Source organism: Osmerus eperlanus, chromosome 16 (genome assembly GCF_963692335.1).
Source record: "Osmerus eperlanus chromosome 16, fOsmEpe2.1, whole genome shotgun sequence".
Lineage (NCBI taxonomy): Eukaryota > Metazoa > Chordata > Actinopteri > Osmeriformes > Osmeridae > Osmerus > Osmerus eperlanus.
The window spans coordinates 14,092,539-14,120,225 of record NC_085033.1 but is presented as its reverse complement, the minus strand read 5'-3'; the positions used below and the strand labels follow the sequence as shown (position 1 = coordinate 14,120,225).

At 54.7% G+C, this 27,687-nt stretch overlaps 1 protein-coding gene across 1 annotated transcript in view; it reads right to left on the bottom strand.

The window, feature by feature from the left end:
- Positions 1–27,687, bottom strand: part of chd7 (chromodomain helicase DNA binding protein 7) — a 56,263-nt gene that overhangs the window by 5,327 nt on the left and 23,249 nt on the right. Inside the window, 28 exon segments of the mRNA XM_062482095.1 lie at positions 154–396; positions 1,010–1,170; positions 1,375–2,382; positions 2,929–3,137; positions 3,479–3,827; positions 4,155–4,270; positions 4,545–4,674; positions 7,090–7,193; positions 8,492–8,581; positions 10,749–10,911; positions 11,214–11,413; positions 13,022–13,227; positions 14,238–14,348; positions 14,554–14,733; positions 14,875–15,042; positions 15,327–15,522; positions 15,705–15,915; positions 16,131–16,317; positions 16,511–16,609; positions 17,136–17,279; positions 17,498–17,674; positions 18,601–18,844; positions 20,015–20,136; positions 20,835–20,972; positions 21,541–21,624; positions 21,818–21,932; positions 22,792–22,847; positions 23,559–23,590. Coding sequence (XP_062338079.1) covers positions 154–396; positions 1,010–1,170; positions 1,375–2,382; positions 2,929–3,137; positions 3,479–3,827; positions 4,155–4,270; positions 4,545–4,674; positions 7,090–7,193; positions 8,492–8,581; positions 10,749–10,911; positions 11,214–11,413; positions 13,022–13,227; positions 14,238–14,348; positions 14,554–14,733; positions 14,875–15,042; positions 15,327–15,522; positions 15,705–15,915; positions 16,131–16,317; positions 16,511–16,609; positions 17,136–17,279; positions 17,498–17,674; positions 18,601–18,844; positions 20,015–20,136; positions 20,835–20,972; positions 21,541–21,624; positions 21,818–21,932; positions 22,792–22,847; positions 23,559–23,590 — 5,243 coding nt within the window.

Here is a 27,687-nt window from a genome sequence, read left to right as displayed (position 1 = left end):
GTGTAGGAGTTGTGTTAGTTGTGTGTTCTAAGTTGTGTGAGGTCACACTCACTGACCTGAGGCGAGAGCGCGAGGTCATGTGGTGATGTCGTGTCATGAGGTCATGTTGTAATGTTATGTTATTATGACATGTTTTCCTGTGAGGTCACTCACGTTGACCTGGGGCGACAGCGTGAGGTCTTCGCTGCCACTGAAGCTGGTCTGTCCCGTTGCCATGGAGAGCTCTGCCAGGCTCCGCCTCTGCAGCGGGCTCCTCTCCGCCATCGCCATTGCCGTCGACGGCCCGTATCCCGGCAACATTCCCGGGAAGTCGAAGAACTGGCGTCGGTTGATGGGCCACTTGCCCTTGATGATGGCCTCGCAGATGTTGTCCATGCGGTTGATCATGATCCTGTCCTGGAAAGGCGACACACACACAGGTGTCAGGTAGAGGTGGAAGTCAGGGACGGGGAGAGGAGGAGGGAGGGAGGGGAAAGGAGGGAAGGGAGGAGGAGGGAGGGGAAAGGAGGGAGCGGAAAGGAGGGGAGGAGGAGGGAGGGGAAAGGAGGGAAGGGAGGAGGAGGGAGGGGAAAGGAGGGAGCGGAAAGGAGGGGAGGAGGAGGGAGGGGAAAGGAGGGAAGGGAGGAGGAGGGAGGGGAAAGGAGGGAAGGGAGGAGGAGGGAGGGGAAAGGAGGGAGCGGAAAGGAGGGGAGGAGGAGGGAGGGGAAAGGAGGGAGAGAGGGGAGGAGGAGGGAGGGGAAAGGAGGGAGGGGAAAGGAGGGAGGGGAAAGGAGGGAAGGGAGGAGGAGGGGAGGGGAAAGGAGGGAGGAGAGGAGGAGGGGAAAGGAGGGGAGGGGAAAGGAGGGGAGGGGAAAGGAGGGGAGGGGAAAGGAGGGGAGGGAAAAGGAGGGGAGGGGAAAGGAGGGAGGAGAGGAGGAGGGAGAGGAGGGGAAAGGAGGGAGGGGAAAGGAGGGGAGGGGAAAGGAAAGGAGGGGAAAGGAAAGGAGGGGACTCCTGACATTCTACCAACCTTGGGCCAGAAGGAGAAGGAGAAGGTTCTGTCCTGGAGAACCTGGATGGCGGAGGGTTCTCCGTCCTCCGCGGGGAACCCGTCTCGCGTCTCGTCTCTGGCGGTGCTCAGAGAGGCGTTACTCTCCTCGTCAAAGTTCTTCTGCTCTGAGGAACCACCGGCTGAGGAGGAACACCAGTGTTACAACACTCAGACAACCGTAACCTCACATACTTACTCTTTTAACAGACACCATTATCTAAAGTAGAGTAAATAGTGGAGTTTTAATGTTAATTCGGTGGTTGGAATCAAGATTGGTCTTCGTACACACAGAACAATCAGCGTAAGGAGTGCAAATCGACAAGTGGTCGATCGCTCATGCCTACCATCAGCCTGTGAAGACTTCTCAGACTTATCGTCTTCGTCCATCTTCTCCTCCTCCTCTTCCTCAGAAGCCTTCTCCGTCTCGGCCTTGGGAGGCTCCTGGTGAGCCAGCTCCTGGTCCTCCTCCTCCTCCTCGTTCTTCTTCTCTCCCTCCTCCTCGTCCTCCTCCTCTCCAGCAGGAGTGGGAGGGGCTTTGGGAGATGACGAGGTTTCCTTGGAGTCCTCCTGGAGGTCGGGCTTCCTGTCCTGGCCCCTGCTGTCCTCCACAGGAGACACCTCGCCCTCAGGCTTCACTTCCATCTTCTCGACGGTCGTCTCCTCGTCCTTGGTGTCCTTCTCCTCCTCCCCCGCCTTGCTCTTCACTTCCTTCTTGGGAGACGCAGTTTTTCCCTCCTCCTCCTCCTCCTCCATCTTCCCTCCTTCCTCTTCGGTTTCAGCCTTCTCCGTTTTAGAACATGGAATGTCATCTTCGTCTCCCTCCTCCTTCACCTCTTTTGTCTCTTCCTTCTCCTTCTCCTCCTTCCCTTCCTCCTCCTCTTCCGTTTTCACTCCCTTCCCTTCTTCTTGCTCCTCCTTCACCACCACCTCCTCCTCCTTCAGCTTCTCCTCCTGCTCCTCCTCCTCCACGCCCGACGTCTCAGGAGGAACGGCAGGCGGTGCGGCGGCCAGGTCGGAGGGCAGAGCGACTCCGTCACGGACGCCGGCCCCCTTCTGGGTGAACCTGCGGTGGGCCTCCAGGAAGCCCAGGGCGGGGTCGTTCAGGATGTGGTAGTCTGTACGGCTCACGCCGTGCTTGGAGGCGCCCAAAAGGAGGTCTCGGTCGTGGCGGCCGCACTCCCACCAATCGGGGAGGTCGGAGCTGGGCTGGCAGAGACGGAGCCTCTCCTTGAGGAGGGGGTTGGGCAACACCTGCTCTCTGATTCGCCGAAGCAGCTCGATGCGGTAGAGAGTGCGCGAGGCGCGCTCCTCCGTGATTGGGTCGATGATCAGGGTGGGGTCTGGGAGCTCAGCTGGGGGGGGGGGACAAGGGGAGAGGAGGAAGGAGAGAGAGGAGAAGGAGAGAGAGGAGGAGAGAGAGGAGAAGGAGAGAGAGGAGGAAGGAGAGAGAGGAGGAAGGAGAGAGGAGAAGGAGAGAGAGGAGAAGGAGAGAGAGGAGAAGGAGAGAGAGGAGGAGAGAGAGGAGAAGGAGAGAGAGGAGGAAGGAGAGAGAGAAGGAGAGAGAGAAGGAGAGAGAGGAGGAAGGAGAGAGAGGAGGAAGGAGAGAGGAGAAGGAGAGAGAGGAGAAGGAGAGAGAGGAGGAGAGAGAGGAGAAGGAGAGAGAGGAGGAAGGAGAGAGAGGAGGAGGAGAGAGAGGAGGAGAGAGAGGAGGAAGGAGAGAGAGGAGAAGGAGAGAGAGGAGAAGGAGAGAGAGGAGAAGGAGAGAGAGGAGAAGGAGAGAGAAGGTTAATGTTCACCATCTAACCAGCCCCGTTCTGTTGTCAATAAAAATGGAACTTGTGAAAGAAGTCTCATAAACAAAACACAAATTTAAATGTATAGATTTTTATGTTATTTACCATTGTCGGCCTTGAGCTGCATGCGGCAAACCCGTTTGCACATGGCCACAAAGGAATAGTAGTACTTCTCCAGACTCTCGTCGGTCTTCTTGTCCAGTCGGGCGAAGGCCCTGAACTGGGCCCAGTCAAAGCGCTGGCGGGCTGTGTCGTAGACCACGCCGAAGGTGGAGACCACACGGTAGAAGTCTGCTTCCTCACGCCTGGTCCATCTGACCACCACCAGACGAGCGGGGGAGAGAGAGGGGTCAGGTTTCATTTCGGATTTTACTTTTTTTTTTAATCTGCGATTACTAGGGTTAGGGTTGTGAATAGCTTTTTATAATAATAGTAATAAAAAATAATTGTGAAGTGCATTTCTTTCACTCAAAGCGCTTTTAGAGGACAGATCTGTCCAAGACGGCAGTCTTTAATACATCCATGCGTGTACACTGACAGCTATGAAGATCTAGCTAACTTTTATGCATTTCGCCTACATTTCGCCTACGTACAAACCAGTCCACTCCCAGGCAGTTAACACAACAACCAACACAACAACCAATCAAAACCCCACCTCTGTCTCCTCTCTTTGTAATAGGCTCCCCCGTCGGCCAATAGGGCGGTAGCCTCGGGAATAAACGCCCCTCCTTTGGCCATGAAAGGGTTTCCTTCGGCCAGGAAGGCTCCGACCTCCGGCAGGAATCCCGGGGTCCCGCCCACGTCGGTTACCATGGCGAGGAGCTGATCCCGGGGCCGGCGGCGGCGCCGACCGTCGGGGCGGGTCATGGCCTCCTGGCGCTGCTGCTCGCGGCGGTTGGTGCGCTGGTAGGCCGTGATGAGGCGCCGCAGGCGAGCGGTGAGAGCAGACGCCGCCGGCCAGTAGAGACGACCCCCTGCACCTCGACCATTCTCTCCTGGCTTAGCTGGGGGGGAGGGAGGGGGAGAGGGAGGGAGGGAGGGGGAGGGGAAGGAGAGGGAGGGAGGGAGGAGGAAGGGGGAGAGGGAGGAAGGAGGGAGGGGGAGGAAGGAGGAAGGGAGAGGAAGGAGGAGAGGGGGAGAGGGATGAGGGGGAAGGAGGGGGAGAGGGAGGAGGAGGAAGGAGGGAGGGAGGGGGAAGGAGGGAGGGGAAGGAGGAGAGGGAGGGAGGGGAAGGATTGTACAGAGTTAATTATTGGGGGAAACAAGAGGGCAGATAGAATGTGTGTGCGCATTTGTGCGTCTGTGCACATGTACGTGTGTGTGTGGCCTACCTTCAGGGTCCACATCCATGGACTCATCCTTGTCATCCAGGGGAGAGTTGGTGAAGTCGTCCAGCTCATCCTTGAAGGGCATCCTCAGAGGCTTGTACTCTGGATCCTCATCCTCCCTGGAGGGGGAGAGAAGGGGGGGAGGAGGGGGAGAGGGAGGAGGAGGAAGAGAGGGGGCGGGTGGGAGGAGAGAGGAGGGGTTAAGAAAAAGAGCATTTGATGTGCCAGACAACCTCCCCCCCCAAAATAAAAGAACCAATTAAACAAAAGGTGCAAGAGCAAATAATCCTGATGAATGAGAGAATGAGAGAGAGAGATGGGGACAGGAGGTTGGGCAAGTGGAGGAGGAGAAGGGAGGTGGTGCTGATGGTGTTCTGGCAGAGCGACTCTCACCCCTCCACGCCATCTGCCATCATGTCCGCCCCCCTCTGCTCGGCTGCGATGGCCTTGGCATCAGGCATGCCTACCCTCTCCAGGAAACACAACGCTGGGTCTGCTCGCATCGAGTTATACTTCTCATAGCCTGGAGAGAGAGGAGACAGAGAGAGAGAGATGGAGAGAAGGAGAGAGAAGAGAGATGGAGGGGGGAGGGACAGAAGAATAAGGAAGATGGAGAAGGAGGGGGAGAGAGCGAGCGAGCGAGAGTAGAGAGAAAGAAGGAGAAGGAGAGAGAAGGAGAATGGGGGGGGGAGAATGAGAGAAATGGAGGGGGAGAGAGAGAAGAAGGAAGAGGGAGAAGGAGAGAGAGAGAAAGAGAGAGATCAGGGAAGAGAGGGGTGGAAAGCAGTGTCATTACCAAGGTCTGCGTCACGGTCAAGAGAGACTTTCAGAGAGACCGTCAGTCATCACCAGAGCAGCCGAGTCACAGGCTGTCATGGTGACAGGAAACACCAGGAGAACTCAAAACTGACAGGAAGTTTGGGGACACTAACAGGAAGTTGCGGACACTAACAGGAAGCGTTTGAATCAATGAACGTCCTGTGGACTGGGAACTGGTGTAGAGACCACCAGTACCACAACTCCTCACGATACACACACACACACACACACCCAGCGCTGAAGGGCAGAGCGTGCTGGGGACAGGGACCGTGGACAGCAGCAGTAATGAAACCCTGTCAGAGACACCTCCTCCCTTCCATATTAAATCATTACTGAGACAAAAACACGAGCATAAGGCCCCACCTCAGGACCCAGCTGCACACACACAAGACACACACACACAAGACACCGCCCACTGAAGAGGGGGGAGGGTGGGAGGGAGTGTGCGCGCGAGTGCACGTGTTTGTTAAATGTCACTGTGTGCGTGTCAAAGTGAACCTGTGTGTTGTGAGAAAGTGTGTCTTAGCGGCGCACACACATATGTGTGTGTGTTCAGCAGAGGGTGAGCAGTGAAGAGAGGAACACAGATAGGGGAGGGGGACGGGGAGAGAGCGAGGGCGAAAAGGTAGAGCGAGAGGGGGAGAGAGCGAGGGCAGGAGACACAGAGAGAGAGAGAGGTGCCCGTTGAAGCTGTCCAAGCAGAACAGATTAGAGGCTGCACATCCCACTGAGCACAGCGGGAGGAGGGAGGGGGAGAGGAGGAGGGAGGGGGAGAAGAGGAGGAGGGAGGGAGAAGAGGAGGAGGGAGGGAGGGAGGGAGGGAGGGAGAGGAGGAGGAGGGAGGGAGGGAGGGAGGGAGGGAGGGAGGGAGAGGAGGAGGAGGAGGAGGGAGGGAGGGAGGGAGGGAGGGAGAGAGGAGGAGGGAGGGAGGGAGGGAGGGAGGGAGAGGAGGAGGAGGGAGGGAGAGGAGGAGGAGGGAGGGAGGAGGGAGGGAGAGGAGGAGGAGGGAGGGGGAGGAGGGAGGGGGAGGAGGGAGGGGGAGGTCCGCAGGGAGGCAGGCTGTAGGACCCTTCAACCGTGCCAGTGAGCAGGCCAGACCACAGCCACTAGCCCTCACCCCCCTCCTCAACGCCCCCCCCCTCTCTCTCCCACCTCCCATCCTCTGCCTCTCTCCCGAACATCACATTTCAATTAGGATTTATGCTGTGACACATTGTTCCTAACCGCCGCTGTGCCCCGAGCCAAACGCTAATCATGAGGAGGTTTATAGGCCATCAGTCTTTCCTCTGCAGCCCCAGAGACTGTGTGTATGTGTGTGTGCATGCGTTTCGTCCCAGGGCCTCCCCAGTGAATGAGGATTATGATTAACTGTGGGCTAGCTGTATTGTGTGTGTGTGTGTGTTCTGCGATTGTGTGTGTTCTGCGAGTGTGTGTGTGTGTGAGAGCTACTGAGCTCCATCCATAATTGAATCAGAGAGGGTGGCAATTACTGAGAACGATGACAATTATCCTCAATTAATATTAATATTTATTACCGTCAATACAATTGGCACTTTGAAACCCTTGGTGCTGTTGGCTGGGGAGAGGGTGGAACCAGCATGGAAGCAGACTGATGCTGAGAACATGAGGAATCATCTGCTGGTGTGGCCTCCACCGTGGAGAGGACTAGTCTGGGTGCTATACCTGGATGACTAGGGGCTTGAGCTGGCTACGGATCTGGTAGCTATACACCCACACACAAACACCCACTCACTCACAATTTACAAGCACACGCACACACACACTATTACCTCTCAAATACACTTCACAACCACACACACACACACACACACACACTTCAGAACCACACAAATACACCCTTCATTCCCTCACACAAACACAATGTCACACACACACAAACTTCAGAACCAAACATAACACACATCGCCCACACACACACACACCCCCACATCCTGCCCAGGCTCCCAGCCCTCTTGGGCTCCATCCATCACTCTGTTGACACCTCACTGAGCCAGCTGTGTTCCGCCGTCACTATGGGAACACCAATCAGCCTGCGGTCGGCCGCCGGGGGGGGGGGGGGGGGGGGGGGGAGGGGGAGGGGGGGGGGGAGGGAGCTTACCGTGTTTGAAAACGCCGATGAGCAGTGATTTGTCAGCTTCGCTGTCCCACCAATCAGCAGGGACCTCGGCATGGAAGGGCTGAGGGATCCAAATATCCAGCTCACTGGGGGGGAGAGAGAGGGAGAGAGAGGTGAGAGGGGAGGAGGGAGAGAGAGAGAGAGGTGAGGAGGAGGGAGAGAGGTGAGGAGGAGGGAGAGAGAGGGGGAGAGAGAGAGAGATGTGAGGAGGAGGGAGAGAGGTGAGAGAGGAGAAGGGAGATACAGAAGAGAAAGAATGGGAAAGAAAGAGGCGGGGAAAACGGATTAAAAGGGTCTAAATCTGCAAGCAATCGCTTAATCAGATGAGCGCGCCTGTAATGGCCTTATCTCTAGGCATCTGGGAGGAAGCATGCTCATTAGCTACAGGGGGAGGCTGGACCTGGGACACACACACACGGAGTGTAGAGAGGGGCACACACACGGAGTGTAGAGAGGGGCACACACACGGAGTGTAGAGAGGGGCACACACACGGAGTGTAGAGAGGGGCACACACACGGAGTGTAGTGAGGGGCACACACACGGAGTGTAGTGAGGGGCACACACACGGAGTGTAGAGAGGGGCACACACACGGAGTGTAGTGAGGGGCACACACACGGAGTGTAGAGAGGGGCACACACACGGAGTGTAGTGAGGGGCACACACACGGAGTGTAGAGAGGGGCACACACACGGAGTGTAGAGAGGGGCACACACACGGAGTGACACAAACAATGACAGACACACACTGAAACATACAAGGACATACACACACACGAGGAGAAACACACACGCGGTCTTATCACCAGAAACACCAAACCATGTCTGGCTCTGGGCCTGGACCTGCTCTATCACCACCACCAGACAAGCACAGACTCAACACACACATAATGTGTATGTCTTACATGCACAGTCTGTTTGATACACACACACTTGCTGGCATGTTTACACACACACACACACACACAGCTGTTGGGTCAGGACCCAGGAAGGCATCAACATAGCGTGCACGTTTTCAACATTATACATGCATGCACATCTGGGTGAGGGGTTAGAAGAGAGGAGAGGGGGATGGGAGAGGAGATGAAACGGGCTTGAGCTTGGGAGTGTGGAGACATAATGGAGGGTGGCTGAGAGGGAGAGAGCGAGAGGTAGAACAAGAAAGGGAGGGAGAGAGAGAACAGGAGAGAGGTGGAGGAGAGAGCGATAAGGAAAGAGACGAGAGAGAGCGAAAAAGAGAGGCAGACAGACGAGGAGAGAGAGGGAGAGAGACGAGAGAGAAAAAGAGAGGCAGACAGACGAGGAGAGAGAGAGGGAGAGACGAGAGAGAAAAAGAGAGGCAGACAGACGAGAGGGAGGGAGATAGAGGAAAGAGAGGATGCCAACCTTGAGTCTGTTCCCTCCAGGATCCTGTCGGCCTGGTCACCGATGACTTCCTGTCTCAGATAGTAGAGCATACGGACCCTCAGCAGCACTCTGGAATGGGGGGGGGGGGGGGGGGGAAAGTCAGCCAACCAGTATCTGCAACTCTTGTCCGTGTGTGTGTGTGAGAGAGAAAGAGAGAGAAAGATCGAGAGAGTGTGTGTGTGTGTGTGTGTGTGTGTGTGTGTGTGCGCATTTGTCAGCAGTGGCAGGGGCTGAGCAGACCTGGACTGCTCACGAGCGACAGCACCAGCGCTCGTGTGTGTGTGTGGTGGCGGCTCTTTGGCACAGCCTCCTGCCCATCCATCAAGCTGCCAGGCCTGATTAGCTGGGGCTGCGGGCAGCGCCAGCCCCCACTAGCGCCTGACAGATGGCACCTCATAATCACCCCGCACCAACAGGTCTGCCTGGCACCTGGTCTGGAGCCCTGCCAGCCTGCACACTAACCTGCCGCCACGGTCTCGTCTCCCTGACAACACAGCACCGCCACGGACGGGAGGGGAAAGTTTTGGCAAGGCGGCGAGAGAAAAGAGGGAGAGAAAGACAGAGAGACGCGCAAAACAGGAAGGAGGAGGAGGGGAAACAGCAGGCCAGAACAGAGGAAGAACGTGCTGATTTAGAAGAAGAAAAAGAGAAAAAAACGAAAGAGATTCTGGTCTGGCAGACAGAAACGGGGGGTGGGGTGAGAGAGAGCGAGAGCGAGGGGGGGGGGGGGGTGGACGGACAATGACAACAGAAGGAAAGTTCCATCCAGGCAGAAAGAGGAGAGTATGGCTGGCCAGAATAGAGGAGTGGGAGAAGAGATAGCAGCCTAGCAAGAACAATAGGAGCAGAGAGGGAGGGAGAAAGGGAGGGAGAGAGGGAGGGAGGGAAGAAAGGCTGGATAGGAGTCTGTACAATAGGCTAGCTAGCCTGGGGGAGGGTGTGTGAGAGGATGAAGGGAGAGGATGAAGGGAGCATCTCAACACAGCAGAGCTGTGTTGAGATGCTTCTACAGGACCCGGATCTGAGCTAGAGGCCACTACAAGAGTCACAACTCCATCTGGGATGAAGGGTTCTAGAATGGTCAGAACTCCATCTCCAGAACTCAATTTAATGCGAGTTACATTTATGCATTTAGCAGAGGATGAGGGTTCAGAGGTCAGGGGTGTTTCAGGTGAGTTGTGAGGGTCAGGGTTCAAAACTAAGGGGTCAGATGTCAGGGGTCCTACTTATGGCAGTGTTTTTTGAGGTGAGTTGTGAGGTGAGGGGTCAGTGGTGTTTGAGGTGAGTTGTGAGGTGAGGGGTCAGAGGTGTTTGAAGTGAGGGGTCAGAGTTGTGAGGTGAGGGGTCAGAGGTGTTTGAAGTGAGGGGTCAGAGTTGTGAGGTGAGGGGTCAGAGGTGTTTGAGGTGAGGGGTCAGAGGTGTTTGAGGTGAGGGGTCGGAGGTGTTTGAGGGAAGTTGTGAGGTGAGGGGTCAGAGTTGTGAGGTGAGGGGTCAGTGGTGTTTGAGGTGAGTTGTGAGGTGAGGGGTCAGAGTTGTGAGGTGAGGGGTCAGTGGTGTTTGAGGTGAGTTGTGAGGTGAGGGGTCAGAGTTGTGAGGGGTCAGTGGTGTTTGAGGTGAGTTGTGAGGTGAGGGGTCAGAGTTGTGAGGTGAGGGGTCAGTGGTGTTTGAGGTGAGTTGTGAGGTGAGGGGTCAGAGTTGTGAGGTGAGGGGTCAGTGGTGTTTGAGGTGAGTTGTGAGGTGAGGGGTCAGAGTTGTGAGGTGAGGGGTCAGAGTTGTGAGGTGAGGGGTCAGTGGTGTTTGAGGTGAGTTGTGAGGTGAGGGGTCAGAGTTGTGAGGTGAGGGGTCAGTGGTGTTTGAGGTGAGTTGTGAGGTGAGGGGTCAGAGTTGTGAGGTGAGGGGTCAGAGTTGTGAGGTGAGGGGTCAGAGTTGTGAGGTGAGGGGTCAGAGTTGTGAGGTGAGGGGTCAGAGTTGTGAGGTGAGGGGTCAGAGTTGTGAGGTGAGGGGTCAGTGGTGTTTGAGGTGAGTTGTGAGGTGAGGGGTCAGAGGTGTGAGGTGAGGGGTCAGAGTTGTGAGGTGAGGGGTCAGAGTTGTGAGGTGAGGGGTCAGTGGTGTTTGAGGTGAGTTGTGAGGGGTCAGAGTTGTGAGGTGAGGGGTCAGAGTTGTGAGGTGAGGGGTCAGAGTTGTGAGGTGAGGGGTCAGAGTTGTGAGGTGAGGGGTCAGAGTTGTGAGGTCGTACTTGTTACAGTGGTGTTTGAGGTGTCTCTTGTAGCTGTCCTCCTGGAGCAGTAGGTCAGGGTTGCAGGATGCCAGCCACTCTGCCCTGGGAAGCTGTGGGGTGGGGACCAGCGCAGGCTTGCCCTTCTTCCCCTTACGGCCCCGAGGGACAGGGGTGGACAGTCCTGGAGGGGGGAGGAGGACAGTCACACAGGGACCACAGAACACACAACAGCAGCTTCACAGTGTGTTCCAAGTGTGTGTGTGTGTTACCAGAGGGGATGGCCAGTGTGTGTGTGTGTGTTACCAGAGTGGTTGGCCTGTGTGTGTGTGTGTGTTACCAGAGTGGTTGGCCAGTGTGTGTGTGTGTGTGTGTTACCAGAGTGGTTGGCCAGTGTGTGTGTGTGTGTGTGTTACCAGAGTGGTTGGCCAGTGTGTGTGTGTGTGTGTGTTACCAGAGTGGTTGGCCAGTGTGTGTGTGTGTTACCAGAGTGGTTGGCCAGTGTGCGGCTCTGTCCATCCTCTGACGGGGTGATCAGGTCCCAGATGAAGCTCTTGATGTTCTCGTCGCCACGGTAATGCAGCAGGCAGTAGGCCAGCAGGGCGCGGCAGATGGTCTCCACGTCCTGCTCACGGAGGGGACGCTTGAAACGCCCGTGAGACAAGATGTCACCCCAACGACCCCACCTGGGAGGAGGAGGAGGGGAGAGGGAGAGGGAGAGAGAGAGAAGAGGAGGGAGAGATATTCAGTCAGTGTCATCATGTCTCATTCATATATGAATGCACCAGAGCTGCACCCCAGACAAGCCCAGGCCAGACAACAGCCCAGACACTGTCTGACATCCTGTCTGTCTGACATCCTGTCTGTCTGACATCCTGTCTGTCTGACATCCTGTCTGATGTCCCCCACACCCACCTCCATGACCTGAATCCTTCAACCCCCTCCTAATCACCAACACGTGAACACACACACACTGACCTGGTGAAGGCCCCTGCATGTGTGACACCACCTCACCAGATTGGTGATATGAGTGCGGTTGGCATGACGCCCTGCCCCACCATAACAGGGGGGTGGGAGAGAGTTGTAGAACAGAATATACTGTTCTAGAACCAGATCCTGATCTGGACCATGAGAGAGGAGAGATTAACCCTGATCTGAGAGTAGACCAGTCAAGTTTAAAGGACCAGGCTGCTAGACAGACAGCTGGACAGACAGACAGCTAGCTAGACAGCTAGCTAGACAGACAGGCAGCTAGACAGGCAGCTAGACAGGCAGCTAGACAGGCAGCTAGACAGACAGCTAGACAGACAGCTAGACAGACAGCTAGACAGACAGCTAGACAGACAGCTAGACAGACAGCTAGACAGACAGCTAGACAGACAGCTAGACAGACAGACATACAGCCAGCTAGACAGACAGACGTGTCACAAAAATGATCCAGACAAATGAACACACTCACGCATTCAAATACAAAGGCAGACCAGACAGACATCCAGCACAGACTGACAAGAGAGATGGGAGGGAGAGAGACAAGCAGACATCCAGCAGGGGAGAGGGGGGCTGTATGTGGCCTACAGCCCCAGGGCTCTGCACCAGACAGGGGAGAGAGGAAGGACAGGGGGAGAGAAAGGAGAGAGGGAGATAGAGGGCAGGAGAGAGAGGAGGGAGGACAGGAGAGGTTGAAGGAGAAAAGCAAGAGCAGAAGAAAGAGAGGAGAAAGAGGACAGGAGAGAGAGGAGGGAGAGAGGAGCGAGAGAGAGATAGAGGGCAGGAGAGAGGTGGGAGTGAGAGAGATAGAGGGCAGGGGGAGGGGTAGAAGAGAGAGATGGAGTGATGGGAGGGGGAGGAGACACTGGCATGTGAAAAACAAACCCGCCCTGTCTGCTGCAGGTTGGACATGGTGCGTTTAACCAACCATGATGACTGCACAGGTCAGGCTTTGCTTGATGACTGAGTGAGTGTGAGCAGTACTGTGCGCTGGGCAAGGTCACTCTGTGCGCATAGAAGTGCGAGGGTGTTAATTGTATGCGTGTGTGTTCTGGGTCACAATGTGTTGTGCAAAACAGTATCGATCAGAGTTCCGTGTGTGTGTGTGAGATGATCGTTCTGGCATGTGAGGCCAGGACTGCTTCATGTGTTCAATCACTCTGCATGTGAGGCCGCAAGCATTATCCTACACACACGCCCATACTTCACCACCTCCCTCTCTCTCCCCCCAGCAGTCCACCCCCATTACCCCAACCTCTGTCCCACCATCACCCCTCATCTCCCCAGGCTGTGGGCTCCAGGCTCACCCATAGACCAGCAGGTTCTTCTCCACCCTGAAGCACTCGCTGCGGGGGTACCCCTGCGTGCGGTCCTGGCTCCTCCGGGGCTTAGGGATGGGCTTCTCCTCCGAGTCGCTCTCCAGCTCCGAGAACTCCAGCATCTCGTCCTCCTTGGCCGCGCTGAAGTGCCGCGTCTGCTTGCGCACGCGCGGCGTGTCGATCACCAGGGTGTTCTGGGAGACGAAACAAACGCACCCTCCGTTAGGACTTCCTAAACAAATCATGTGTTTTTTTCTTTTTTTGGAGGATCGCTCTGGTGATTATAGTGGCTGTAGTGTGCCTGAGAGGTGCTAGTTTGACAACAAACTACAAGTGTGTGTGCGCGAGTGTGTGCGCGAGTGTGTGTGTGTGTGTGTGTGTGTGTGTGCATGCGTTCTCTCCAGGCAACGGGGTAAGCGTAGCTAAGCAGCTTAGCTTTCTGCCTCCTAACCGCTGGAGACAGGAGGAACACGGGTAATTAAAGAAGAGGAGATTCCCACAGTCGGCATTTAAATCACCGCTACTCCACTCCGCTTAGCCCTGCTATCACTATGAGTGTGTGTGTGTGTGTGAGTGAGGAAGAGTGTGTGTGTGTGTGTGTGAACGGGACTGTGTGTGTGTGTGTATGTGGTAACTACACTCCACGCTTGGCTAGCCTGGGGTAATCAGCCTTATTAATTAACGCCTCAGATTAGCGTATGTATGAGGAGCTAACACCAGCTAGCTCCGAGACTGAGTGCGTGTGTGAGAGACAGAGGTAGAGAGAGATAAAGTGAAGAGAGAGTGAGGAGAGAGAGAGAGGTTGAGGGCAAGAGACTGAAAGAGGCAGAGAAAGTCCTCACAGCAGTCAGGGAATGTTTCTCCTCTGACAGAGGATATGTTGTTTCTCTCAGTGATCGACGCTCTGCTCTGCCAGGCTCACGCACCCCCCCTGAGTACTTACTGCTGTTGTCCCTGGTTCCCCCCCTCCCTCTGATCCAAACCCAACATCTAGCCTAGCTGCTGAAATAACAACCACATGCTAACAACCAGTCAACCACTAACCATCACATGATCCCCAGACACACTTGAGCCGTGACAGGCTTGACCCTGAAAGAACTACCACTCCCAAGCATGTAACCTCTGTAGGACCACATTTCCCATTTCAGTGAGATTAACAGTATTGTCTCCCACAGGTCTACATCTCCCATGATTCCCTGCTCACCCTTCCATTGATGACGGTGAGGTCAAGCTCCGCCTTCTTGGCCCATTTCTGCCAGAAGTCCGGATCCTCCAGTGAGATGTCCGTCCTGTTTCCAGCGGAAACGAAACTCGCCTGGACGAGAGGAAGAGGAACAGAAACAGTGAGAAACCCTCTCACGAAACGGCTTCAGTCAGATCATCTCCAGTCGTCACTGTGATCGGCTGGCTTGAATGATACTAGGTGGCAAACGTAACATTCATTTAGCAGAACAGAGGGGGAGATCTTCAACCTGAGATCCCTCAATCTCAGGTTGGGGTCAGAGTTGGGGGGGGGTCACCTTGGCGAAGGTGGAGCCCTTGCCCTCAGACTCGATGGTGATGGTCTGGGTGCGTCTCTGCAGGATCTGGTCGATGTCTTCCTCACAGAACTTGGAGCCTTCGTCCTCCTCGTCCATCAGAGCTCCGTACGCTCCCTTCCTCAGCAGGTCCTCCACCTCCTTCTTAGACAGCTGCTGCACCTGCACACACATTTACACATCATGTGTGTGTGGATGTGTGTGTGTGCGAGCGTCTCTGTGTGCGTGTCTGTGTGCGTGTGTGTGTGTGCGCGTGTGTGTCTGTGTGCGTGTGTCTGTGCGTGTGTGTGTGTGTCTCCTCACCCCGTTGGCTGCGTTGTCCCTTCCACTCATGCTCTGCAGCACAGCCTTGTCCAGGCCCAGCTTCAGGCTGGCCTTGTCGAACATCTCCCTCTCGTACGAGTTCCTGGTGATCAGGCGGTAGATCTTCACCGCCTTGCTCTGCCCGATACGGTGGCAACGCGCCTGGGCCTGGACACGCACGAGAAAAAGGTTAGTTACAGAACAGTGTTTGGTCAAGTGTGTGTGAGCATCCATCTAGTCACCCCAGCCGTGCGTGCAGCCCACTCACACACACTTCTGTGTGTGTGCTCACCTGCAGGACGTTCTGTGTGTGTGAGTGTGTGTGTGTGTATTCGCTCACCTGCAGGACGTTCTGTGTGTGTGAGTGTGTGTGTTCACCTGCAGGTCGTTCTGTGTGTGTGTGTGTGTGTATTCGCTCATCTGCAGGTCGTTGTGTGTGTGTGTGTGTTCACCTGCAGGTCGTTCTGGGGGTTCCAGTCAGAGTCGAAGATGATGCAGGTGTCGGCGGCGGTGAGGTTGATGCCCAGCCCGCCGGCACGCGTGCACAGCAGGAAGACGAAGCGATCCGAGTCCGGCCGCGAGAACCGGTCGATGGCGGCCTGGCGGAGGTTTCCACGGACACGCCCGTCGATGCGCTCATAGGGGTACCTGGGGGGGGAGGGGGGGGTCAGTTAACATGTATGATACTGACTAGGTCTCCACTCTCAAGATCTTTTCTCTCTACTCCCTACGCTCCCCCCCTCTCTCGCCGCCCCCAGCTCTCCCATCCCTCTCTCTCCCCCTCTTCTCTAACCCATCCACTCTTCAAGTCACCCCCCCCTCCTCCTCACCGTCTCTGGATGAGGTAATCCTCCAGGATGTCCAGGCAGCGGACCATCTGGGAGAACACCAGGACCCTGTGTCCTCCAGCCTTCAGCCGGGGCAGCAGCTTGTCGATCAGCACCAGCTTGCCGGCGGCCTGGATCATGGCCTGGAGGTGGAACTCGGGCATCTCCGCATGGTGGACCTCCCGGAACTCCTCCAAGATCTTCTCCTCGGCACCTGGAGGCACAGAACACTCCGGAATCAGCACCACCATCGGAACACACAAAACTCACTCCAGAATCGCAGCCACAGAACGCAGCCTCCATTCCGGAATCAGAAGCACGGAACACACAATTCCTTCCGGAATCACAGCCACAAAACAGAATCTGGAATCACAGCCACATCGCTGAATCATCTCGACCCCCCCCCAGGAGGGCCCCAGGGCAGCGTACCGTTGATGAGGTAGGGGTGGTTACAGCACTTCCTCAGCTCCATCATGGTGTTCAGCAGGTTGGGCACGTTGGCCCCCCCGCCCCCACCCCCACTCCCTGGCCCCCCCACGCCTCCCTTGGTCAGGAAGGAGAAGTTCTTCTCCAGGATGGCCCGGTAGTACTTCTTCTGGATGTTGGTGAGCTCCACCTGGACACAGGGGAGAGAGAGAGAGCCTGGTTACAGTTTCTCCCAACACAGTCGTGGTTTTCTATCTGTGGTCGAGTTCAAAACAGGGAGGGAGTGAGATTGAGCAATAGAGGATGTGATAAGATGATATCTTGATTGTTTCAGTAATTTCTCACACATTGCACACAGACAGACAGACGTTACAGACACACACCTCTATGATGGTCTCCTCCTTGGGAGCCAGGTTCTTCTCCACGTCCTCCTTCAGACGGCGCAGCATCATGGGCTTCAGGATGGCCTGCAGCTTCTGGACCTGAGGGAGACCAGGCGTTACCACGGAAACCAACAAAACTCCAACACATACGATCACGCACGAACACACACCGCCTCCAGCTTAAAACCACTGATCTCAATTAAACTTTTATTGATATTCGCTTCGGGGCAAATTCTGAAATGAGACAGATGAACAGCTAAACATCCCCTTGGGACTGAAGAGAGTAAATATTTGTCTGAGACTAGCACAGATTAATACATTATGGACGTCTACCCTGTAGGAGCAGCTAACCAGGAGCTGGGGATTCAACACACACTCAGAGAAACACACACACACACTCAGAGAAACACATTTACATTTAGTCATTTAGCAGACACTTATCCAGAGCGACTTACAGTAAGTACATTCCCCCGAGGCAAGTAGGGTGAAGTGCCTTGCCCAAGGACACGTCATTTTTTTTTGCACGGCCGGGAATCGATCTGGCAACCTTCTGATTACTAGCCCGATTCCCTAACCGCTCACCCATCTGACTCTGACACACACGTACTAAGAGAAACACACGTACCTGTTCCTCGGTCTTGAGGTCTCCGAACTCCTCCATGAAGGTGTTCTCTGAGGGGAAGCGCTCCGGCTCCAGGAAGTTGAGCAGGCTGAAGAGTTCCTCCACCGTGTTCTGCAGGGGGGTTCCTGTCAGGAGAACCTTGTGTTCCTGTCAGGGAGGGAGGGAAGAAACAGCACCGTCAGAGGACACCTGGCAGGGCCTCTGCTAAGAGAGCCTTCAGAAGCCTTGGTAGAGACAGGAACTAGATCTAGAACTAATCTGGAGAACAGCCTATCACTGGTAAAGCTTTCGTAGGTACAGGAACTAGTTCTGGAACTGATCTGGAGAGCAGGGGTTTGGACCTATCAGACGGGCCCGGGACGTACCATGTCCATCATCTTGAGCCCTTCCAGCAGCTTGCAGTTCCTGTTCTTGAGGCGGTGCGCCTCGTCGATGATCACACAGCGCCAGGGGACACTACGCAGCTCCGGGCAGTCTGTCAGGATCATCTCAAACGTGGTGATGATGGCGTTGAACTTGTACGCTCCCTTTATCACCTTGCCCTGATGGAGGGGAGGAGGATGAAAAAGGAACAAAGTTGAGGGCAAAGGAAGATCATCATCATCATCATCGTCATCATGACCATCATCGTCATCATGACCATCATCGTCATCATGACCATCATCGTCATCATCATCATGGACGAGTGTGACGAAGGGCGAAATCATCCTCCTCATCCGTCTTAGAAACAGGCCTAGGAGGTCAAAGCACTCACAACAGGACTAGCAATCCCAGCTAATCCAGGCCAAGGCCCACATCTGAGGTTACTGGAGTAGGTGTGCCAGCCGGCCAGGTGATGATCAATTTAACCCTTAGCACCTGGGACTATAAATTGCACTGTCCACCTGGATTACAGCGCTAGATTAGGGCCATGCCCTAACAGCGCTGCAGGGGTGGAAACCTCTCTGTGTGGGATGGTGACAAGCGTGGAAGGAGGGCAGCTGGGGAGAGGCAGTGACGTGTGGCCTGGACACCCTGCCTGGATCTGATTGGACAGTGGGGTTAGGGTCAGGTAACCAGCGTCCGGTTGCGACGATGGACTACCACAGCTGAGGGCTGGGTTATATTTGGCTGCGCGACGCTTGTGGAAGGGTTGCATCAAGCTCAATGTCCCTGAAGTACATCTCATCAGCCTGGAGGGTTCATGGGTAAAGTTCACAACTAGACTACGGTCATGCGTCGCATCACTGTCTGCTACGGTCACATCGGGGTGGAGTCCATGGTTACATTTACATTTATGCATTTAGCAGACGCTTTTATCCAAAGCGACTTCCAAGAGAGAGTTTTACAAAAGAGCATAGGTCACTGATCATAACAACGAGATAGCCCCAACATTGCGGGTAGCCAAACATGAAGCATACATTGTGAAAAACCAAATAAGTCCCAAAGGGAAGAACAATAAGAGCATGTAGTTAGATGTAGCAGTTACCTGTGCGTCTCTGAAGTACATCTCGTAGGCCTGGATGGTCCTACGGCTGGCCTGGCTACCGTGGTATACCACAGCGTTCAGCTCGGTCCAGGTGCGGAACTCCCTCTCCCAGTTGGGGATGGTGGAGAGGGGGGCGATCACCAGGTAGGGCCCCTCGATGTTCTTCAGGAAGATCTCGTACAGGAAGGTGATGGACTGGATGGTCTTCCCCAGACCCATCTCGTCCGCCAGGATGCAGTTTCGCCTGCGAGGGGAGGAGGGGTGGTGTTTACTGTGTGCGAGCGGCCATGTTGGATGGGCACTTGAGGGCTTTTGGCTGGTTCTGAAACTGGTGGAGCTCCAGTTAAGAGAGATCTGGTGGGTCTGGTATATAGCCGCTGACAGACCGCTGGGGATGGAGTTAACACTGTGTGTGTGGGCCCACAACATGGTTGTGTAATACCACACACACACACCAGCTGTGGCCACCATACAGCTTGGCACACATACGTTAGCCACTCACAATATGGAGTGTTCATGTGCTGGTAACTGACACATTCTTGCGGAGAGTACATTACATATGTGCTAACAGGTTTTGACTGTCATTTAGTGTGTATGTACCACACATGCCAGCAACAGGCTTATCTGGGCTGGAACACTGAGAAATATAAAGCCAGTAACTAAAACGCCATATAATCAGTAGTAATCTCCCCCCCCCCAAAAGAGGAAAATCCAGTGCCAGCATTGTGTAAACTTACTTCTTGACAACTTATCACTATCTCAACTTATCATAACATCGAAATTGTTACCCAACACATGTAACCTGAGACCATATAAACCAATAAACCAACCAAAACAACCAGGATCCGAGGCTCCAGTACACACACACACACGTGTCCGTCACTCAAACATTTCTAGTTCTTACTTCACGCTGGTGGTTACTTTTCTGCCTGTAGGTTACATTAAGAGGAAGTGTGTACCGGAATTGACTGGAACATATGGACGTCCAAAATAGAATGTCACAGAACTTCCTCTAAGCTGTGAACAAAGGTGTTAATTCTAAATCAATTTAATGGAACCTACTGATGTATATAACATGATACAACAGGAACTTTGGATCCTTAGTGTGTGCTTCTGCAGCAAGGAGAGTTAACTACACTGTAAGGAGTTGTATGGTATAAACTTATTTCCATGGAACCCACTAACATCTAGAATATGAATTATAAACCTTGAGGGTTAAGGCTGGTTTAGGTGCAGTTCTATGGGCGTACGTGAAGTCCTCTGTGACATTGCTTGTAAGAAAGGGCTATAAAAATACATTAGATTTGAATCAACAGTGTTTAATAGAGTGGTGGTTGCGTGACACATTCACCCAGAGGAGGTGCGTACTAGCGAGTGCGTACTAGCCAGTGCGTACTAGTGCAGGTGTACGTACTTGTTGTGCCAGTTGAAGAGCAGCCAGTTGACTCCCTCCAGCTGGTATTCCCTGAGAGCGTTCCCGTTCTTGTAATCCCTGGAGCTCTCTGACTTGTGCCAGTCTCCTGGGGAGGGACGCTCCTACAGAGAGAGAGGCTCCTGTTACATTTTACATTTAGCAGACGCTCTTATCCAGAGCCACTTACAGTAAGTACAGGGACATTCCCCCGAGGCAAGTAGGGTGAAGTGTCTTGCCCAAGGACACAACGTCATTTTTCACGGCCAGGAATCGAACCGGCAACCTTCTGATGATTACTAGCCCGATTCCCTAACCGCTAAGCCACCCGATTCCCTGCTGTTAATGTCAAGACTACACACGCACACACGACTGTGGTTCGTGGCTGGGGCCAGAGAAGGGTGGGAGGGAGGGGTGACACACACACACAGTGGGGTTGGTGGTTGAGGTCTGACCACAGGCGTGTGTCCTGTGCTGGGAAAGCAGTTAAAGACACAGTAACACCAGAGTGACGACAGGCTCGGGGCCAGGAGAGCTGGATACACATGCAAGCCAGTCACACACACACACACACACACACAGTCACACACGTGCACACAAGGCACACACACAGGCCCCATGATCCACACACAGGGGCAGAAACACAGTCAGACACACAGGGGCAGAAACAGTCACACACACACACACACAGGGGCAGATAGTCACACACACAGGGGCAGAAACACAGTCACACACACACACACACACACACACACACACACAGGGGCAGATAGTCACACACACACTCTGCAGGAGCCGGCTGGAGGCGGAGAGTGACACCCACCACACGTTTGGTCTGCGGCTGGCGAGAGATGACGCGCTCGTACTCGTCTATCTTGGTCTGGTCGATGTCGGCCTTCAGCTCCCAGGTGCTGTCCTCGTAGGGCAGGGAACACCACTTCACCAGGTACAGGCACACCGTCTGGGGGAGAGGCACTACTGTGAGATGCTGATTGGACGTGCGTGTGGTGCTGATGTGGAAGATGAGTATAAAAGTGAGTTCTAATGCGAGGGAACCCTCCAGGGGGGAACCCTCCAGGGGGAACCCTCCAGGGGGGAACCCTCCAGGGGGAACCCTCCAGGGGGAACCCTCCAGGGGGAACCTTCCAAGTTACTAAAGCACGCTGCTTCAGAGGGCGTGCTGCTTCAGAGGGCGTGCACAGGTCCTCTCTGGCACACGGCATTTGATGGACATCATGATGATAACATAAACGACTGGCTTCAAGGACAAAAATGAAATGCATCTTCATTTCTACAGATTGCTGCATCTTTGGCTGGAGAGCAGGTGTGAGAGAGAGAGTATTTTCCCTTTCATCTCCCAGTCAAAGAAAGGCCAGGTCAGCTTTGGTGCGTGTTTAGAGAGCAGAGTTCAGTCTGACCATCACAGCCAGCTCCAAACATCACACCAGGACACACACCCCACGCCAGCTGACTGAAGATACTATCTGCAGACGGGTCAGGAGCGTGTGTGTGTGTGTGTGTGTGCATACCTCTCCATTCTCGTCTGTGCTCTCGGACATGTCCAACACCCTGTCAACCTCCACATAATCTGGATTGAAGGGCTCGTCATCCATCTGGAGAGAAGAGGAGGAGACACAGGGAGGAGAGGGGGAGGGGACAGGAAGAGTTGGAGAGAGAGAGCATGTTAGCGTCCTCCTGCATGTCAGCTCCTAGCAGCAGTGATGTGGTACGTCACAGCAGCTGTCGAGCGCACGTGTCCAAGAGGAGCCAACATGGCGTCTAAGGAGTGCTGGCGTATGGGCTGACCTCAGTCACGAAGCTGTTGAGAGCCTGCTTGGCCTTGAACCTCTTGATCTTCTGGTGAATCCGCTTGTCCTTCTCCAGCTCCTCCTGGTCTGCCCAGCGACAGTGCAGGTACGAGCTGGGGGAGGGGAGGGAGGCATCGCACACGTCAGATATACCAACACACACACGTTAGATATACCAACACACACACACACACGTTAGATATACCAACACACACACGTTAGATATACTAACACACACACGTTAGATATACCCACACACACACACACACACGTTAGATATACCAACACACACACACGTCAGATATACCAACACACACACACGTCAGATATACCAACACACACACGTTAGATATACCAACACACACACACGTCAGATATACCAACACACACACACACGTTAGATATACCAACACACACACACACACGTTAGATATACCAACACACACACACGTCAGATATACCAACACACACACGTTAGATATACCAACACACACACACGTCAGATATACTAACACACGTTAGATATACTAACACACACACGTCAGATATACCAACACACACACGTTAGATATACTAACACACGTTAGATATACTAACACACACACACACACACACATCTGACACACTAGCACACTGTACAAACACAAAGCGTGCCACATACACACCATATATAAAAATATCCATATTCTAGCAGGTAAATAGACAGAAAACACAAGCTGCATCACACACACACACACACGCCCCCCCAGGGTGGCAGACTGGCAGTAATCTAGGGTTTAGAACATCCTCTACTCTCCTCCTAAATCTAATACAGCACAACAGTTCAGACGCCTTATTACAGTTCACCATCTATTACCACACACACACACACACACACAACCCTGAAGACACAGGAAATTAGATGACACGCTGGACTAACGTGTTAGCCAGCACGAGTGTGTGTGTGTGTGTGTTGTTGTTGTTGGCACTTACAAGCTTTTGAACTTGACGTAGAATTCCTCCACCTCCACCTCCTCTCCAGACTCCAGCTGAAACACAAACACAGTCAGAACGGAACACATCATCTTAACCAGGCTTATCGGTAGCTGTGTGTGTGTGTTGTCTAAAATGTGCTTGTGTTCATAATCATTGGTGTGTGAGTGTGTGTCTAGTTTATACTGTGTGTGTGTGCTTACAAGTGTGTGTCTAGTTTATACTCTGTGTGTTCCTGTGTTCTAGCGGCCCTGACAAGTCACTGTGACAGAGCAGCCATCTATAGCATGCACTGAACAGGGATGACTCATGAATCACACACACACAAGGCTGACCCGGGGCCTGGCTTCCAGCCAAAACCACAGCACTGCGACAGACGCCAAACTACAGTTTCCTCAGGCATGGGGGGGGTGTGTGTGTGGAAAAAGGGCTGGGTGCAAAGGTGGGGGTCAACCCATTGGCAGCTGTCTGACTGGGAGACCTGCCTGCCAGCGCACGCGTGTGTGCGTGCATGTGTGTGTGCGTGCGATAAGACTGGTATTTTTTCTTGGCAGAGGTAATCCAAGCTTTGTTTAGGAGCAGTTGTAGAAGGCGAAGAAAACCATAGCTTAAACACACACACACAGTCTCTCACACACACACGCGCGCATGGGTTCTCACAAGGCCTCAACTCCACCACAGTGTTATTAGGGGAAGTTCCCACTATCAGCAGTGTGGTTGATACAGTAGGTTATGAGTGTGAACAGTGTGTGTGTGTAGTGTTTTACCTTCTTCTTTCCCGTACGCAATCCCATGATCTTCTCCACCACAGGGCCCTCTGTGTCTGTCACCTCCTACACACACACACACACACACACACAGAGAGACACACACACAGACACGCAGACAGAGAGAGATAAAAGTTCAGTTACATGTCAAACAGCCACTGACCACCAATGCAGAACAGCTCAACAAACCCTACAGGCTGCCACACTCTGTGTGTCACAACTGTGTGTGTGAGAGTGTGTGCGCGTGCGAGAATGTGCGTGAGAGTGTGCGTGTGTGTGTCAGAGAGCGAGTGTGTGTGTGTGTCTGACCTGCTGGTCAGAGTTGGAGGGGGACTTGGGCGAGTCTCCGTCTTCCTCCTCTGAGATCCGGAACTCCAGATCCTCAGTGTAGCGCTTTCTCTTCACCTGACGACTGGAGCGACGCTTCTGGGGGGGAGAGGGGAGGAGGAAGAGAGGGGAGGAAGAGAGGGGAGGAAGAGGGGATGAAGAGAGGGGAGGAAGAGGGGAGGAAGAGGGGAGGGGAGGAGGAGATGGGGGGAGGGAGAGGGGAGGAAGAAGAGAGGAGGAGAGGAGGAGGGGAGGAAGAGGGGGGGAGGGAGAGGGGGGGAGGAGGAGAGGGGGGAGGAGAGGGGAGGAAGAAGAGAGGAGGGGGGGAGGAAGAGGGGGGGAGGAAGAGGGGGGGAGGAGAGGGGGGGAAGAGAGGAAGAGGGGAGGAAGAGAGGGGAGAGGAGGAGGAAGAGGGGAGGAAGAGAGGGGAGGAGGAAGAGAGGGGAGGAGGAAGAGAGGGGAGGAAGAGGGGACAGAAAAAGAGAGAGAGGGGGAGGGGGAGAGAAGAGATGGAGATTTTTTTTTTATCACATTAGGCTCAGGAACATCATCGCCCGCCCACCTCAGAACCACCCTGGAAACCTGGGAAGAACGTTCCGGAATCTCCGGTTGAACGAGACCAACCGACAAGCTTTTCCTACATAAACAGTCCCAACAGACACGAGAAACGAGGAGAGCAGGCCTCCACCTCTAGCCTGCGGCGGCTAGCTCCAGAGAGAGGGGGGAGGAGGAGGAGAGCAGGCCTCCACCTCTCCTCCAGCTCAGGCTGTAATCATCCTATTAGAGGCTGTCAGCGTGGCTGCTGTTTAAGAGGCCTGGGAGTGGGGAAGGAGGGATGGGGAGGAGGTGGAGGGGAGATGAAAGGAAAGGCGTTCAGAAGAGATGGAAAAACAGAACAAAATAGAGTGGAAGAAAGGAGAGGAGTGAGGAGGAGGGGGGGGGAGAAGGAGAGGGTGCCGTGCGTGTGTGCGCGTGTGTGAGGGATCTAACTCACCTCTGTGTTGTCATTGTATGGGGAGGCCATTTACTGCTAATAGCTACCACATGCCTGGCAATGAGGAGGTGGTGTGTGTGTGAGTGTGACTGTACATGACTGCATGTGTGAGTGAGTGTATGTGACTGTGTGTGTGTGTGTGTGTGTGTGTGTGTGTGTGTGTGTGTGTGTGTGTGTGTGTGTGTGTGTGTGTGTGTGTGAGAGAGAGTGGCTGTACATGACTGTATGAGTGAGTGAGTGCGTGTGTGTGACTGTGTGTGTACATGACTGGGTGTGAGTGACCATGCGTGTTGCAGAGTGCCTGTTTCCTAGCGTGTAAAGGGGTTGTGCCCGGCCTCCTATGGAGATCTCTATGGTTTCAGCTCTAAAGGTCATCTTACAGGCTGTCCTGGAGAGCTGCAGCCTTCTGCAGGCTGGCTTTAGAGGCTGCAGCCTTCTGCAGGCTGGCTTTAGAGGCTGCAGCCTTCTGCAGGCTGGCTTTAGAGGCTGCAGTCCTGCAGGCTGACAGAGGCTGCAGTCCTGGAGGCTGGCATTAGAGGCTGCAGTCCTGGAGGCTGGCATTAGAGGCTGACAGTGATATGATTCCCTCTGGCCATTAGGACAGGGATTGAGCCTGCAGGGAGAACAGCCCTCTAATCCAGGCACATGTCTGTCTGTCTGTCTGTCTGTCTGTCTGTCTGTCTGTCTGTGTGTCTGTCTGTGTGTCTGTCTGTCTGTCTGTCTGTCTGTGCCTCCAGAAAGAAAGCGTCAAAACCTGAAACTCCAGTTGGACAATTATGCAGAACACAGACAGGCTGTTTTCATAACACATCTAATGTTTGGATTGTCAATATGTCACTATCTGTCTGTGTGTGTGCGTCTGTGGTTGTGTCTTTGTGTCTCTGTGTGTGTGTGTCTGTGTGTGTGTCTCTGTGTGTGTCTGTCTGTGTGTGTGCGCATGTCTGTGTCTGTGTGTGTGTGCATGTCTGTGTGTGTGTGTGTGTCTGTGTGCATGTCTGTGTGTGTGTGTGCGCATGTCTGTGTGTGTGTGTGTGTGCATGTCTGTGTGTACCTCTGCGCGTGTGTGTACCTGTATTCCGTCGTCATCCTCCTCCTCTGGGGAGGCAGGAGGAGACTTCTCCACATCAGAGCTGACTGACGGCTCTCTCTTCCTTTTAGCTTCCTTCTTCACACTGGCCCCGCCCTCCGGCTCCATCTTCTTACTGCTGCTGCTGCTGCTGGGAGGGGGGAGGGAGAGGGGGGAGGGAGAGGGAGGGAGAGGGGGGAGGGAGAGGGGGGAGGGAGAGGGAGGGAGAGGGGGGGAGGGGGGGGAGGGGGGAGGGAGAGGGGGGGGAGGGGGGGGGGAGAGGGGGGGGGGGAGGGGGGGGAGGGAGAGGGGGGAGGGAGGGGGGAGGGGGGAGAGAGAGGGGGAGGGAGAGGGGGGAGGGAGAGGGGGGGAGGGAGAGGGGGGAGGGAGAGGGGAGGGGGGAGGGAGAGGGGGGAGGGAGAGGGGGGAGGGAGGGGGGAGGGGGGAGGGAGAGGGGGAGGGAGAGGGGGGAGGAGAGGGGAGGGGGGAGGGAGGGAGAGGGGAGGGAGAGGGGAGGGAGAGAGAGAGCGCAGGAGTGAGACATGAGTCCACAGGCTGGAATGCATCACAAACTCCACACAGGACTTTGCAGTTCAAAACTATGAACTAGCTGCTGTGTATGTGTGTTCATCTGTGTAAATAACCTTCTTTGTAACCTATGAAGCTGCCCTCTCCCCCAACATGGAGCAGACATGAAGCACCTCTCAAAGACACCAGCTAGATGTGCACCACAGATCTGCACCACATAGATCTGCTGCTCCTGTTAGACATAGATCCCAGTGTTGTAGCGTCAGGTGTGTGTGTGTGTGCGCGCACGCTGGGAGGGAGGGAGGGAGGGGGGGAGGGGTCAATAACAGTCCCTGAGAGACTGCCGTGTTTGATACGACTATTTGGGGTCATTTATTTGCTTTGGGCTGGAGGCCAGTGGGTTAAAAACATGAAAGACAAGAGAGGGAGGGGGGGGACAGGGGAAGGGCAGAGACAGGGGAGGGGGGGGGCAGAGACAGGGAGGGGGGCAGAGACAGGGAGGGGGGCAGAGACAGGGAGGGGGGCAGAGACAGGGCAGAGACAGGGAGAGAGGATGATGTGTCCTCTCGCTCTCCTCATGTGCGTTACACTGCTCCTGCTCTCCCTGCCACAGATTACACAAAGCCCAGGGGGCAGGCAGCCAGAACCCCCCCTCTCTCTCCAGGTCCCCCTCCTCTCTCTCTCTCTCCTCTTCCCCTCCTCTCTCTCTCTCTCTCTCTCTCTCTCTCTTCCCCTCCTCTCTCTCTCTCCTCTCTCTCTCCTCTCTCTCTCTCTCTTCCCCTCCTCTCTCTCTCTCTCTTCCCTCCTCCCTCTCTCTCTTCCCCTCCTCACTCTCTCTCCCCTCCTCTCTCTCTCTCCCCTCCTCTCTCTTCCCTCCTCTCTCTCTCTCTTCCCCTCCTCTCTCTCTCTTCCCCTCTCTCTCTCTCTCTTCCCTCCTCTCTCTCTCCTCCCCTCTCTCCTCCCCTCCTCCTCTCTCCCTCCCTCCTCTCTCTCTCTCTTCCCCTCCTCTCTCTTCCCTCCTCTCTCTTCCCCTCCTCTCTCTCTCCCTCCTCTCTCTCTCTCTTCCCCTCCTCTCTCTCTCTCTCTGTCTCCCTCCCCTCCCTCCCTCTCTTCCCTCCTCTCGCTCCAGGGCCCCCCTCTCCTTTCATTCGCACGCCAAGAGCAATCACATCGCCCTGGTAACCGGCGGTCACATGACCCGCACCTGTTCCTCT